This window comes from Sinocyclocheilus rhinocerous, unplaced genomic scaffold (genome assembly GCF_001515625.1).
Source record: "Sinocyclocheilus rhinocerous isolate Xijiao unplaced genomic scaffold, SAMN03320098_v1.1 scaffold100, whole genome shotgun sequence".
NCBI lineage: Eukaryota > Metazoa > Chordata > Actinopteri > Cypriniformes > Cyprinidae > Sinocyclocheilus > Sinocyclocheilus rhinocerous.
The window spans coordinates 763,682-779,725 of record NW_015624543.1 but is presented as its reverse complement, the minus strand read 5'-3'; the positions used below and the strand labels follow the sequence as shown (position 1 = coordinate 779,725).

Below are 16,044 nucleotides of genomic sequence, written 5' to 3'. Positions count from 1 at the left end.
CTTGCTCAAGGGTCTCACCTCAGTCATGGTATTGAGGGTGGAAGAGAGTGCTGGTCATTTACTCCCCCACCTACAATCCCTGGCAGTACAGAGACTCAAACCCACCACCTTTGGGTTACAAGTCTGACTCTCTAACCATTAGGCTACGACTTTATTGGACTTCAAAATCTCAACACCCATTCATTGCCATTATAAAGCTTGGAAGAGCCAGGACATTTTTTTTATATATATAACTCCTATTGTATTCGTCTGAAAGAAGAAAGTCATATACACCTGACTTGAGGGTGAGTAAATCATGGGGTGATTTTCATTTTTGGGTGAACTATCTCTTTAAGCAACAACTCTGCATGTAACATTTCATAGATTGAACACAGTGAGGTATATGAAGCAATTTTAATTTATGCACATAAAACAAGCAAACAAAGTTTTACAAGTAGAAAAGAATTAGTAGAAATTGAAAAAGTGGATTCCCAAGCACCTCTCCATAATGGATGGATGGTTAAGTTTATAAGTAAATTCATTCAAATAAAGAAAATAAAAGCTGAAAAAGCAGTTTTTGTGATAAAAAGCAGTTTGTTTTTACAGATAATACTTGTTTTCTCATGAAATCTTGAACTACTAAACAACTAAACAAATAGAAACATGTCGATAATATTCAAATGATCAATGTTTTACATAAAAAAGTCCTGTAGCGTTTCACATTCTCTCTTTTTTGCAGAACTTACACCACATAAAGACGAATGTTAATATGACAAGTCTTGTTTTGGTGACTGAACAGGGTTACTTTGAAACAAACGAACACTTTTTTTTTCAGAATAGACTCATCTATAAAAGCTACACTGACATATGCGTCATGAAAAGTGTATTTTACAACAAAAACACAGAGATTCCCACCACTGCTAAGAGCTCGACTAACAAGTGCCCCATATTGAGAGACATTAACACGTTTTTCAGAGACTGTGGTATCTACATATGGATTCTGTATGTCTGTTGTGGCAAAACCCTGTGATAGGGCAGGCAGATGCACTGGAGACCACTGTAGGTCCTCAGTGAGGCACAGGGGCTTCTGATTGGGCACAGGAAACAAAGCAGTCCAAGAAGGCTCCACCCATTTAGGACACAGACCCCACCCACAAACACTGGAATGCGACCAACCATGCAAATAAATGAAGCAATGATAAAGGAAAACACATTAGATGAGAATCATGCAAAGCGTCCATGTGTCATCTCTATGGCGAGAGTTTATCGGCATCTCGGTTGAATCAAATCGCCTGCTTTATTTGTCCACCATAGTTCAATTTAATTTAATGATGTCCGCACAACTGGAGAGCATGATGTCCTTGTTAACTGTGAAAATGGTTCTGTACAGTTTTATTGGCATTTGCTAGTAAAACGGTCCCACGTAAAATGTCTTTTTATTTATCCGGGTAACCCATGGAGAAAAAGAGGCAAAAATTAAAATCACTAGGTGCTGAAGTTAATGTGATGAAGATTACTGGAATCACAGATCCATTTTTAAAAGTCGTCATAAGTGTTGACGTCAGTGAAGTATGCGTTGGTATATGTTTTTCCTGCTAGCTGAGGGTTGAAATACTTATTTCTTTCCTCCAGGATCAAGTTATTCTTATTGAAAGCCTGTGGATGAGAGAAAAATATGTTTTCAGTTAGAGATAAGAGAACAGAAATGGAAAATACTTGATTTTGTTTGCATGGATGAAAAGTCAGACTGTATTGGGGTTGTGGATCTAGGCAAAAAATGAAATCAAATCACAAATCACTTGAAAATCTGAACAAAAATCTTGCTTTGAGACTGAATGATGGCCAAACCATGAAGAGGGTTTAAAAAAAGACTGATTCACTTGGCTGACTATACATTACTAACTTAAAAAAAAAAAACAGCAAGAAAAGTTAGTATCATTCACAGAATAATAAAAGGAGCAGTCAAAACATCACAGCATTAAGACAGATGGAAATGGCTGAGTAAACAAAGCTTTTCATACAAACTCAGAAATGTATTTTTAGTTGTTTCTGCCACCCATATGCTCAACATGGTTTCACTGTACCTCTGTGTCAGCCATTTAAAGAAGCCAATTTACACAAAAAGTATAAAAATAATTTATTATAAAATGTTTATTAAAATAATAAAATAAAACAAATAAGATGTTTATGCAGTTCTTTTTTTTCTTTCTTGTTATTTTCTGTTTTGATTATTAAAACTATTGACAAGGCTCATAAATATAAAAAAAAACGTTTTTTTATTTTAATAATGTTATTATTTTAATAATCATTTAAAATAAACAACATATGTGTTTATTTTAACATGTTTATTAAAATAATGCTATGAAATAATAAATGTTTTTTTAAGACAAGGTTCATAAATATTAAAAAGTAAAAAAAAAAAAGAGTATTTATTCAGTCTCCTACATAATTAGAAAGAACAATTAAAAAGAAATGCAACAAAGCTGTAAGCCAATACCAAGCTCAGTGGGGTGGCAATAACAAGCAAGCAAAATAATAATTTAGAAAAAAAGATTAATCCGATTTAGAAGGTAGAGAATATGTGGGATGATGGGAAATGCTGGTGACATATGCAGACAGAACGAATGGGCGAGCACACCTGCCACGTACACGAGGGTCAGGGGAAGGAGAGGGGATTCGCGAGAGGTCTGAGAGTCAGAGGAGAGGAAGGTAATGCCGGTCAAGAGTTAGTAGAAAATCTCCAGGCCTCGCGCTACACCAGTGTTAGAAGACAAAGGCTGGCAAATGTGGTGCTCGTCCAAAGGCAAGAGAACGGAAACATCAGGCTGAAAAGAGGAATGAAGCACAATCATCCTCAGGGCAGCAGGAGACAGAAAGAAGGCCGACACTGTCATTTTTGGTCTGTTTGTGAAGCTATCATTAAAGTCAACATGAAACACCCTCGCAAACCATTTTACCTCCGTAATGAAAGACTTCACAAAGTAAACCAGAATAATTAAAAAGGAAAAAATGTCAGGCAGGAGTAAATTTCATCCATCAGGTTATTTCATACCAGAATGGAGTTTACAGTCAATTGTGGCACTCTATTTATCTCCTAAAACACCAAAACTCCCACTTTTAAGGAGGATTTTTGACCGGGGTGTTGAGGTTTAATGTCAAGTTCACGCTGAAAAGCATCATGATGCATCTCAATGGTAAATGTATAATAGCTATAACTGTAGTAACTTTTAATTACATAAAAGAGATCATTTACCCCAAAATGAAAAATTTGTTTAACTTATTCACCCTCATGTTGTTCCAAACCCAGAAAACTTTTATTTTCAGAGCACAAAGAAAAATATTTTCTATATTCTATTATCATTTTAAGCCATCCACTGAAAGTCCACACAACCAGAACTTTTTATGCATCAAAAAGTACAAAATTACATTATAAATGTAATCACATAATCCATTAGATCAGAAAACATGGACTAAACCACTTAATTTATATGGATTACTTTCTGGAAGACTTTTTGACGTATGAAAGTTTTGGCCGTGTGGACTTTCAATGGATAGACAAAAATGATGGGAGAATATTAAAAATATCTTACTTTGTGTTCTGGAGATGAACGGAAGTCTTATGCACTGAAAAAAAAATTGACTTTGAAACAATTTTCATTCAGAAATTGCTAGTAAATTTCACAAATATTTACAAAGAAACACATTGAATTACACATGACATTTTGTAGAATGTAGACAGACTGAAATAGTGTTTTCTTGTCAAACATACTCCAATCATTTTTATTTTAAAAAAATCATTTTTTTCAGTGTGGGTTTGGAATGACATGAAGCTCTTTGGCTATTAATTAACATTATTTTCCCTTTTAACATGGTCTAGGTGACATCAGCCATTTCAGAATTCTTTTCAAATCACTTTGATGAAATATTATGAAGACGTTTTTCTTTAGAATAACATGGACGAATCACAGGAATGCATATTAAGAAAGTAAATAGGATCTATTTGATGTCATGTTGACTTTAAGGATCCTGTATGGGAAAATATATTCCATACTTACAGTAACAAACTGACAGCATTCAGAAGAAGAGACAATACAACAATACGACAAGTAAGTTGTGCATGTCAATAGTATTATATAGCCTTGAATTTCATTCATTCCTGTCATCAGTAGAAAGCCTGGCGAGTGAACTTGTACAGTCTCAGGACAGTAAAACAAAGAGTAATTTGTTACATTACCCTTCAGCTGGGATATTGTGTAAGTGATGCTATTCTAGTGCAATACATCCAGCTGATGAAATATGCAACTTCACAAAAGTGTCTGAACAAGCAATAACTGAGGAGCACTTTCTGTAATTAGTCATGAGTCTTGTACATTCACGTCTAATGAAGCCTTAACTGTCCTTCTGACTAAATGTGAAAAATGATGGTGAGCTTTATTTTCGCTGTGCTTATGAAAAAATTATCCATGTGTCTAAATCTCAGCGTGTACTGCATAACTTTAAAGCATTATGTAATAAAAAAACTACTTTTAAGAGAAAGGTTCATTTTTCAGGGTTTAAGTAACCCACTAACAACAATAACATTCTCAGAAAACTACTGACATGAGCTGCATATTGGTTTCTGATTTCATTTGGGACAATCTCACACAAACACTGAGTATACAAACTGAATCAAAACTTCACTTATGAGAAAGCAGTGTATGAATGTATGAATTGATTTAGTCACAAGACACATCGCACATATTCACACACAGACCACATACTAAATCCATCATCTCATTTCCCATATTAATAACATTGCTGATAGTACGAGTGAATAACACCCACCTTAATGGCTTCAACTGAGTCGTACTTGTCCAGTTTGTTGATGTGGTTGGTGATGCTGGTGTTGAGCGGGGCGGCGGAGATGGGGTGGATGACCGTGGCATCATGGGACTGCTGCTGGTATCTCTGACAGTAAGTGTACACCAGTAGGGTCACCAGACAGCCGAGTATGGAGCTGCTCAGGCCCACGGCGATCATGTGGAACACATTGAAGTCTGGCAAGAGAGGCAAAACGGGTAATGGCTAAATGATCTGATGCAAGCATGATGGCTGGGGCACTGATCCTGAAGCCAGAGGATATCAATTATCCATTACCTGAGCCAATTAAACACTATAGTAAATTACAGTCAGCATTGCTGTTGCCCTGTGAGTGTGCATGAACAGTCAATAATTGCTATAAATGGAAGGACTTTACAGTGGAAATGCAAATGCATATTTGTTTAATGGTCCCAAAAAGCTTTGAGGCACATTGTCTTTGTAATCAGTGTATTGAACCTCAGTTTTGATTCACATTGGATAATTAGCAACTAGAATTATGTCGTTCTCTGGAATATTGGATTTTGTCAGTTGTGATATTAAGCAATCAAATATGCTTGCATAATAAACACTGAACTGTATATTTCACTGTTGTTCAAAGAAAAACATAATGCTGCTACTTTAATGTCTCTTGTATGACCTAGGGGAAGAAACATTTTAATATATTCTACATTTAAAAGTTTGGGTCTCCTAGAATCTAAAGAAGTCTCTTAAAGTCTGTTTCCACCACAGGAACTTTCCCCAGGAACTAGGGACTTTGGGGCGGTACTCGGTGTGTTTCCACCGCAGAAACCAGGATCTAAATAAAGTTCTGGCTAAAAATTTGCCCCTCAGAAAGTCCCTGCTCACGAGGTAGTACTTTTTTAAAGGTCTGGAACTTTCGGGGGTGGGACTTGGGTGCTGAACATGCTGATTGGTTGAGTTCACGCAGCATTTGGATTGGTTGACTCTACGCAGCATTGTATTTCAACCACCATTTTTAAAAGCCTGATGCGGTGCGTTGCTGGTGCAGTCCAGAGGATGAAATCCAGCGGGAACTGGAAACGGTGACAAAAAAAATTATGATTGCCCGTCGTTTTGTATGACATTATCATTGTTTGACATTAGCGCCCCCTCCTGGACTGGGAGGAGGAGTCGTGCGCAGTCCCATGTCACCAGACGATTTGCCTAATCTTCACGGTACTTTAGGCTGCGATGGAAAAGCAGACAGAAACAGGTCTGGGGGAAAAAAAGTTCTGGGGGAAATTGTTCCAGGCAATTTTGGTGGAAAAGCGGCTTTATTCTCACTAAGGCTGCATTTATTGGGTCAAAAATACATGAAAAACAGTAATATTGTGAAATATTATTACAATTTAAAATTGTAATTTTGTAACTTTTTTTTCTATTTTTACATATTTTATTCTTGTGGTGGCAAATAAATGATGCTGATTAAATATGACATTAGCGCCCCCTCCTGGACTGGGAGGAGGAGTCGTGCGCAGTCCCATGTCACCAGACGATTTGCCTAACTTTTTTTTCTATTTTTACATATTTTATTCTTGTGGTGGCAAATAAATGATGCTGATTAAATATGCTGATGCAAACATTGAAAACAGTTGTGCTGCTCAATATTTTTGTGGAAACGGTGATACTTTTTTTCCAGGATTCTTTGATGAATAGAAAGTGCAACCGAACAACATTTTTTCAAAACTGAAATACTTTGTAACATTATAATTTTCTATACTGTCACTTTTAACCAATCTATTACATTCTTGTGGAAAAACTTACTGATCCTAAACTTTTGAATGGTAGTGTATACATTTTAGCTAGCTAATCCACAGAAAAAAATTACTTTGGCTTTTTATTAGTGGAAGATTTCAGCTGATCTGCTAAGCTAAGATAGAATAATAGGATAATTTCAACTTAAATCAATGTCCATATACTTTTTTATTTGGCAAGTAGCCATGTAATAAATGGGATACAATAATATATACAATAATATGTTTAGTTAGCTGGTCAGCGATATAAGGCTGCTTGTACACTACTTACCTCCACACCATCTTTCCTCCTGACTTGAATGTGCAACAGACGTTTCTGAGGAAAAAAGAAAAAAATCAAGGGAAGAACAGGGAAATGAATCCGTCAGGCTGATAAATGAGATCTTTAGAAGTTTCAGAACATTACAGCAAGTGAATTTCAAACTCAACCTATTATCGTGAAATTCAAAGGCTGAATAAGGAAAGTGGCACCTGCGACGCATTTTTATGATCAGTAATGGAAGTAAATGAGGTATAAAACTTTTCTAACGAGCTGTAATGGAATGTTACTCTGTGAAAGACATGAGGGCTCTGCAGGCCAGACAATATTTACACAACATTTACAGAATGGTCTTAAAAATTCACTCCCTGCGCTACACTGTAAGCGAGGTAATAACTCCCCTGACGATCATACGTTTATAGCTATTTCCATCTCTATAAAGCGGCAGATCACATAATAACTCATCATTTTAAAGATGAGCACATTCAAAATTAGGTGACTGTGTTCATTGTAGCTCATCATCAGAGAAGGAAGTACTTTCTTACAATTAGCACCCTCATGTTTGAGTTTGTAAAACTTGTTGGATTTCTCTCTCACAGCGGAAGTATCTCAGGTATCGAGTGTATGAATGCAAATGCTACACAAAACATATCGGCGTAATGCATTTGTTCGATCATGCCACTTAGACAGGGCAGAGGATGAGAGGTTAATTATCCCTGCACTGCAGAAATCAATGGTTTGGTGTGTCTCGCATTACTTCTTGTCAATAAGGGAAGATCCCTGTTTGTCCAGGGGTCGATATGGCAAGTGTTTGAGTGTATATGTGTGTGTGTTTCTGTGCTCACCTGGGATGAAGTTGGAGATGGGCAGGCAGGCACGAGTTTCACTGCTGTTGCCTGAGCGCTGGTTGCCGGTGGGAAACAGGGCGTCACAATGCCGCAGGCGAACCTGAGACCCTGATGAGTCACAGGGGGACCATTCGGACCAATCAGACCAGCTCTCTGTACATGACAACAACAAGCCCAAATCAGATGCAAAGTGAACGTGAAGAGGCTTCTATCTATCTATCTATCTATCTATCTATAAGTATATTGGGTCCATTTTCATTTCATGGTGATTTTAATGGTGGCAATTTTGGTGACAACTCTGCTTAATAACTTTTTTTTTCTTACACCTACTGTATAGTACATCGATGACTCATCAGTGTCTCAATCATTCATGAGACTGCTTGTCCTTATCCTATTAGAAGACGCTTCTCTTAATTATTCACGACAGCATGTGTTGCCTTTTATGGCAGATGCTTCAATCACGTAGATGCTTTCATGGATCACAAGAGTTTCTGCATGGCATATGTTCTCATCCATATACCCTGAGTATCTGACACAAACGTAACTGGTCTTTAGAGCTTCTTGATATAATTGATCAATCTGCTTATATAAACATTACAAAATAAGTCTCAAAACTTATTAAAAATGCAACAGTGCATTCATTTTCACAGTGCAGAGTACAAATGCAAATGGTTGTGCCTTTATTTGAACATTAAAATCTAGCTATCACAGGATATGTGTATTTGTATAATGTACTGTGAGCTTACAAAACCATGTATAGCATATTTGTTCATTTTGATGTGTACAGTACAATGGTGAAGAGCAATGTGCATTTGTAGGAACCTTTGATGCTTTTAACTCAATGAGAGTGCAATAAAACTGATTGGATCTGAAGCCGCTGATGTGTTTTCCGTCTCCCCTCTTTCCCCTGTAGCTAATCATGCCCACTTTTGTAAAATTTTTCAAAACTGCTGTGAGACCTAATTGGTTCTGAAACAGGGGAATTCATGACCCTTTACACCAGCCCAGATGGTCTGCTGGTCTCTAGATGGTGTAAGATGATCTAGCTAGTTTCCCAGCCTGACAATTGCCCAAGATCCCTCTAAAGGCCCTGATATACTCAAAGCAAAGTTCTTTTTTGTTTTTTGTTTAATAGTGTTAAGAAGTGTAAAATGCAGTATTGGTATACTGTTAGTAAACAACCTGATGCCACTGGTGCTGCTTAGAGTGGCATTTAGATAAATATATAAATATGTACTGTGCACTTTTCTCTCAATAACAAAATAAACACAGCAAAATAACAAAGGTGAGAAAGCAGCAGTTCAGAAAGTATCTGAACAACTGACATCATCCATCACAACTGGCATATTTATATACAGAAACCAAAATGTGTACACTTGTAAACTGCACACTTTGTAAATAACATATCTGCACACTTATAACATATCTGTACATTTATCTAAACAATTACATTTTTTATCTATACGTCTATTTCTGTATATAGTACATTATTTAATTTCTGTTTTTTTTTCTTACATTAGTGTTATATTCCATCCCTACTGTGTTATTCCTATGTATGTCTGCACTATCATGTATGTCTGCACTATGTCTGTACTTTCTTCTACACTGGAAGCTCCTGTCGTCAAGTCAAATTCCTTGTGTGTGTAAACATACTTGGTAATAAAGCTCTTCTGATTCTGATTCTGAAGATAGTGATGTGAATATGTTTGCACCAGCTCTGCAATTTGGCAGTCATGCCACGTTTATTTATACAGCACAATAGCTTGCTTTAAATCAAGCTGCTTTACAGTATTACAGTCATGAAACCCCTTATTATAGCATTGGTGGTTCACACCTCAGATTTGAAAAAGAGAAGATGGCTGGGAGAAGATGGCAGGGAAGGGATTGGACTGAAAGAGATCATTCTCCTGATAAATGCGGAGAAACATTTAGAAACCGATGACATATACACATACTATTCAGCCAGTCACAACTCCGAATTGATGCATGTACCTCACATTTTGTGCCGTTGCATCAGCATTGCTTTTTAAACTGGAAGAATGAAATGTCTCTGAAAAACGAAAAACAACCACTTTCCCCTTAATAATAAACACAATGAGTGCTAATATTGTTTTCATTGATGTGCAACCCATACATATCTGTTAAGATCTAAAAAAATTTTAGGGTTTCATGACCTTTTAAGCATGAAAAAATGTGTCAGTGTCACTTTCAATTAGAATCACAACTTCAATTTCTACTATAAAGCAGATCTCCATTGTGTTCATGTTTTTCCTCGGGTCTGACCTCGACATACTTAACAGAAGAAAACAGAAGAAGTTTTCCATGTCAAAGAAGGCAGAGCCCCAGATTCACACCCACCTATTACATAATTGCCACAGACCAATGGTAGTTCAAAGGTGTTTACCACCTGGAGAAAACTTTTCCGGAAAGTTTACTTTGGCAAGCTGTTTTGAACTCCCAAAACAAACTCCAAACAAACTTAATTTTGGCTTGATTTTGTTCAAAATCATCATAGTTCATTTTTCGAATAGCCTGAAGTATACCGGGACTTTAAAACAAAGAAACTAAACCTTCTTGGCAGATTAGACTTTTATTTTCCAGCAAGAAAGGCTTGAAATTTTGGTTATCGTATGAGTGAATCTGTTTGGCCTCCAAGCTAATTTAAACTAGACTGTACAAGGGAACCTAAAAAGGTTGGAATCCAGTTTAGGGGAACTTCCACAAAGGGTCTTCTGATTAGCATTCCCCTCACTTATCCCATCCTCTGTCTCCCGGCTGCACTGTACAGCTACACACGCACTTGTGTGATGAATGGTGTGACAGATAGACCTGAACACAGCTAATAAAAGGTCACTCCGTAACCTCACTACAGTTCTGGCTAATGGATGGACTGACATTTGAATACAAGCTCTCTTCTCCCATTCACCTTTCCTTGGATCAATGTGCGAGGTTTGACTTGCCGTCATCAATCACCTTATCTTGCCCTCCTCTCTTGCACTCCCTGCTGTGGGCTTATGCATATTATCTTCATATCGCAAGCTCAGCTTTACCATTTGCTTTTCTATGAAGTGTGACATTTTGATTTCCTCTGCTTTCATTCCCCCACGGGCCGCTTTATACGCAAGACATGATGAAAGGAAAGCAGGTACAAGACAAAGACTTCCGATCCGAAAAAAGCCATGTAATTTCCTGCCGGATTCAAGGTGTGAGTGTGTTTGTGTGAGAGTTCACGTAGGCTGAGTTCATGCAAGTGATAAAGTGTGTGTGTGTACCAGGGCAGGGTTGGATGTTGCAGAGGGCTTCTTCAGTATGCAAACCCAGGCAGATGTCACCTCCGTAGGCAGGTGGAGGGTTGTTACAGGTGCGTGTGCGCATGTAGTGGCCTCCTCCGCATGTCACTGAGCATTTAGACCAAGGTGACCAGCACGACCAGCTCCCATCCACTGAAAGATAAGGAAAAGAGGACACTCAAATTACTGCTGCACTTGTGTCATGAATCATTTTGGGACTAGCATCTTACATTTCTTTCAGTAAATAGTGAAAACATTTTTCGGAATAATTTTTAGTGTGATTGCAACCCTAAGTGTGTAACAATAGTTAATATCGATAAAGGCAAATGTGTTTTGTCATTTTTTTTCTCTACACTTCTCACACTGTTGCTCAGCAAAGAGGAGTCATTCAGATAAACATGTTTAGTCATTAAATTTAAATGGGAAATATCATGGAAAACATGATTTAAAATAATACAAATAAAAGAGTTCATTTTAATATGAACACATACAGTAGCCTCATAACACAAATGATCTGCAAAAACAGGCCATTCAGAAGGCATCACATTTGTAATATCAGAACTATAATGATTTAGATATCAGAACCTATTCAATATTCAGCAGTCTGGTGGGGCTGTGACTCATTTCACATTTGAAGAGGCTAGCCAATCATAGCACAGCTAATTTACATTTAAAACTCTTAAAAGAACACTGGCCTGTTAAAAGGATGAGAGAGGGTAGAAAACAGTCACATAAACTAAATTGTCTATTGAAAAAAAAAAAAAAAAACAGTTAAAATTAGTCTTAGCTGGGTTTAGTTGATCTATTGGCTAGTTTTAGAGTTTTTTTTTTTCACTTTTCAGCTGACCAATCTGGGAGACCACATGAAATCAAGTCATCTTAGGCTGGTTTTCCAGCAGGGTTATGACTGTTGAAATACTGATTAGAAATGGACGTTGAGGGGGAAAAGTGAATATGCTCCATTTAATTTAAACAGATCCAAGAAATGTATTCATCTAGTACCACAATATGAATTAATGACACCACCCAAGTTACCTCTGATAAGATCATTACAATGAAATCATCTGGTGTCAAAACAAGCTAAATCCTACTGTGCTTGTGTCGTGAATGATTTTGGGAATAGCATCTGTCATTTCACAGTAAATAGAGAAAATAGAATAATAATATCGGAATAATTTTGAGTGTGATTGCAACTCTAAATGTGTAACAATAGTTTATATTGATAGAGACAAATGTGTTTTATGATATTTTTGCTCCACTGCTGCTCAGCAAAGAGGAATGATTCAGACTGAGCATTTTTAGTGTCATTAATATTAAATTGGACATATCATGGAAAACAGGATTTAAAATGAATAAAATATTACAAACAAAAGAGTTCAATTTAATATGTACATACTCCAATAACACAACCCTTTATTGAAAATGATCTGCATAAACAGGTAATTCAGAAGGCACCGCATTTGTAATATCAAAACTATTATGATTTAGATAACAGTACCTATTTAATATTCAGAAATTTTTTAAGAGGTTAGCCAACCATAGCACTAGTGTTGTTTTTGGCGGCCTGTTTTAATTAAAGGTTCGTTGACGACGATATTTAGTCATAATTTTCGTTGACGAAAGCAACACTACATAGCACAGCTCATTTACGTATAAAACTATGTTAACAGGGTGAGAAAAGGTAGAAAAGTGACAAAACTAAGAAACACAAACATAAAACTAAATAAATTCTCTGCTAAAAACGATGAGCATGAACGCAAGCGACTGAGCGGAGCACACACACGCATAGAGTGGGATAACACGCAGAGCGTCACACCACGTGAAAGTGAATCCTGAGCGGTGAACTCATTTTCGGCAGCCGGAATTTCAGTGCATCTCTAATTATTGGCGACATTAGAAATGGATATTATATAATAGCTGCTCTCGACAGGCGCGGCACCCCGGTTGGGAAACACTGTTCTAAATAATGCCGCGAGTGGGGCTTGAGGAAGTGACGTTGCCTGCGTCTGCGCAGTGCGACCTGATGCAGCCCCTGAAGTGAGACACGGGAAACAGAAATACTGCAAAATAATAATAATAACGCGACTAAACGAGACGAAATAACGTTATAACGTTATAACAGCTAGTTTTAGCTGGTCTGTTGATTAGTTTTAAAGAGGTTTTGGCCACTTTTCTGCTGGTTTTCAGCAGGGTTATTACTGTATTTGATCATGAAACATTGATTATAAGTAGACTTTGAGGGAAAAATGTAAATATGAATATCATTTGAATGAATGACATCACCCTAGTTACCTCTAATACGATCACTACAATGAAATCATCTGGTGTCAAAACCAGCTAAATCCAGATGCTAAAACTGCTGGGAATCTGGGGTGGATGAGGAGAGAGGCTGTTCACACAGTCTGCTCTGGAGCTCTGTTTCTCCCTCGCGCTCTCACTCTGACCCCTGCTCTAATTAATGAAGCTAAACGAACCATCAATTCACTCCCTCCCCTCTTCAGCGAGTGCCAAGTTCAGGGTCATCACCCGCGACAACTGGGGGAACAGAGAACAACTCACAAAACACTACGACTGTCTTGGCACTAATTAAAGGAAAACAACCATACCGAGTCTCATTTTACATTAGCATTAGCCGTCTGACAGGTTTGTGGAAGAGGGGTAAGAGCTTACATCACTGACATGAGTAGATTTTGGCTGTGTTTATTAGCATACTGATTACTGTATAGTGCACTATTGGCTTCTATAAAAAACTCTTTATGTTAAACGGTATACAGTATGTAACAAATATTTCAAAAATTCTATTACAAAATATTTAAAAACAGCATTATGGTAGTGTACATTTGTGCCATGACCTCACTGCACATTTAGTTAAAGGGGTCATATGATGCGATTTCATGTTTTCCTTTGGAAGTGTTTTTGGAGTGTTTAAAGCTGTTTGTGCATACAGAAGATCCGTAAAGTCGCAAAGATTAAAGTCTCAAACCCAAAGAGATATTCTTTATAAATGTGAACGCTCATCCACACCCTCCTAAAACGCCTCGTTCAAACACAGACTCAGGTAAACAATGAATTAATCTTTTCTGTTTCTTATTGTAGTTTTGTATTGTTTGTAGTGTGATCAACGTTTGCGTAAGTAGTAGACATATTAGGGAAGTAACACGTAACATTTTAATTATATTTTGTTAAAATGAACGAAATGACTCGAAAAAAGATTCGTTCATTTTGCTGAACGAGACTCAAAGGTCCAAGTTGGTAAAATGATCCGAACTTCCCATCACTACTGGCTGCAGACATGGGCTGCGTTCCAGTTCGTTTTTTTAATGCCCTTCACTCGATAACTTGCCTCCTTCTCGTTCACTTGGATGTACGTCATTGATTATGTTGCATGAGTGCCCATTAAAGGAAAACAACCATACCGAGTCTCATTTTACATTAGCATTAGCCGTCTGACAGGTTTGTGGAAGAGGGGTAAGAGCTTACATCACTGACATGAGTAGATTTTGGCTGTGTTTATTAGCATACTGATTACTGTATAGTGCACTATTGGCTTCTATAAAAAACTCTTTATGTTAAACGGTATACAGTATGTAACAAATATTTCAAAAATTCTATTACAAAATATTTAAAAACAGCATTATGGTAGTGTACATTTGTGCCATGACCTCACTGCACATTTAGTTAAAGGGGTCATATGATGCGATTTCATGTTTTCCTTTGGAAGTGTTTTTGGAGTGTTTAAAGCTGTTTGTGCATACAGAAGATCCGTAAAGTCGCAAAGATTAAAGTCTCAAACCCAAAGAGATATTCTTTATAAATGTGAACGCTCATCCACACCCTCCTAAAACGCCTCGTTCAAACACACCCCCACATATCTACTTCACTGTGTGGGAAGATTTGCATAACACCGCCCAAATATATACACAAAGAAAGAAGGCGTAACTTTTATTCTCGCTGTAGTATTGTTGCCGCTGCCGCCATGTCGTGGAGACGCTGTGTGTTTCGTTACGAAAGCCAAAATAATGTTCTTTTTAGCAACGTTATATTCATCACGTGACAGCCCCATAAGTTTAGCCTATGCAGTCTGAGCCGGAAAGAGAATTGATTAGTTCATCTCGAGTCTTCGGGTTTTTCGAGTAGATCGTTCATCACGTGACAGACCCATAAACCCAAACCCGAAGATTTGTCAGATAAGAGGTGGTGAGCTAATCATAGACTGAAGACCCAGGTAAACAATGAATTAATCTTTTCTGTTTCTTATAGCAGTTTTGTATTGTTTGTAGTGTGATCAACGTTTGCGTAAGTAGTAGACATATTAGGGAAGTAACACGTAACATTTTAATTATATTTTGTTAAAATGAACGAAATGACTCGAAAAAAGATTCGTTCATTTTGCTGAACGAGACTCAAAGGTCCAAGTTGGTAAAATGATCCGAACTTCCCATCACTACTGGCTGCAGACATGGGCTGCGTTCCAGTTCGTTTTTTTAATGCCCTTCACTCGATAACTTGCCTCCTTCTCGTTCACTTGGATGTACGTCATTGATTATGTTGCATGAGTGTCCACTACTGGCGGAACCCTTGGAATGGGCTGAACTGGAACGTCCTAAGCCCTTGATCACTTAGAATCTGCTATAGAGTTAGTTTATTGTTTACATTTTTCCCTTTACGAATTTGTTTGGTGCAGCATTCTATATGCATATAGGTATGTTTGGGCTGTTATAAATGTTTAAAAAAATCATTTATATATTATAGAGTTGTTTGGGGCAGGGATAAATTGAACGCGATCTGCGATGACGTCATAATCGTGTTGCATTGTGGTCTATAGAGTGGCCTGAATGGTGCATATGAAGCAGACTCGCTCCCTCGATCAAAATCAAGGGGTCGAGGGTATGTCCATATAAACTTCCCTCGTTCACTTCACGAAGTGGAACGCACTTCAAAATGGCAGGGAGGATTCCCCCGAGGGGAAGTGCTTAGGGAAGTTTGCGAGTGCGTGTCTAAAAGTGGAGTGGAACGCAGCCTAGGAGTCTTAGCTTAAAAGTGATTCAGGACCA

At 37.5% G+C, this 16,044-nt stretch overlaps 1 protein-coding gene across 1 annotated transcript in view; it reads right to left on the bottom strand.

The window, feature by feature from the left end:
* Window positions 1–391: 391 nt before the first annotated feature.
* Window positions 392–16,044, bottom strand: part of LOC107741914 (semaphorin-5A) — a 96,338-nt gene continuing 80,685 nt past the window's right edge. Inside the window, exons 19-23 of the mRNA XM_016554723.1 lie at window positions 10,973–11,143; window positions 7,698–7,853; window positions 6,865–6,909; window positions 4,804–5,015; window positions 392–1,635 (exon numbers count right to left, since the gene is read on the bottom strand). Of these exons, the coding sequence (XP_016410209.1) occupies window positions 1,516–1,635; window positions 4,804–5,015; window positions 6,865–6,909; window positions 7,698–7,853; window positions 10,973–11,143 (704 nt within the window). The 3' untranslated portion in view covers window positions 392–1,515. The remainder of the gene's footprint in view (window positions 1,636–4,803; window positions 5,016–6,864; window positions 6,910–7,697; window positions 7,854–10,972; window positions 11,144–16,044) is intronic.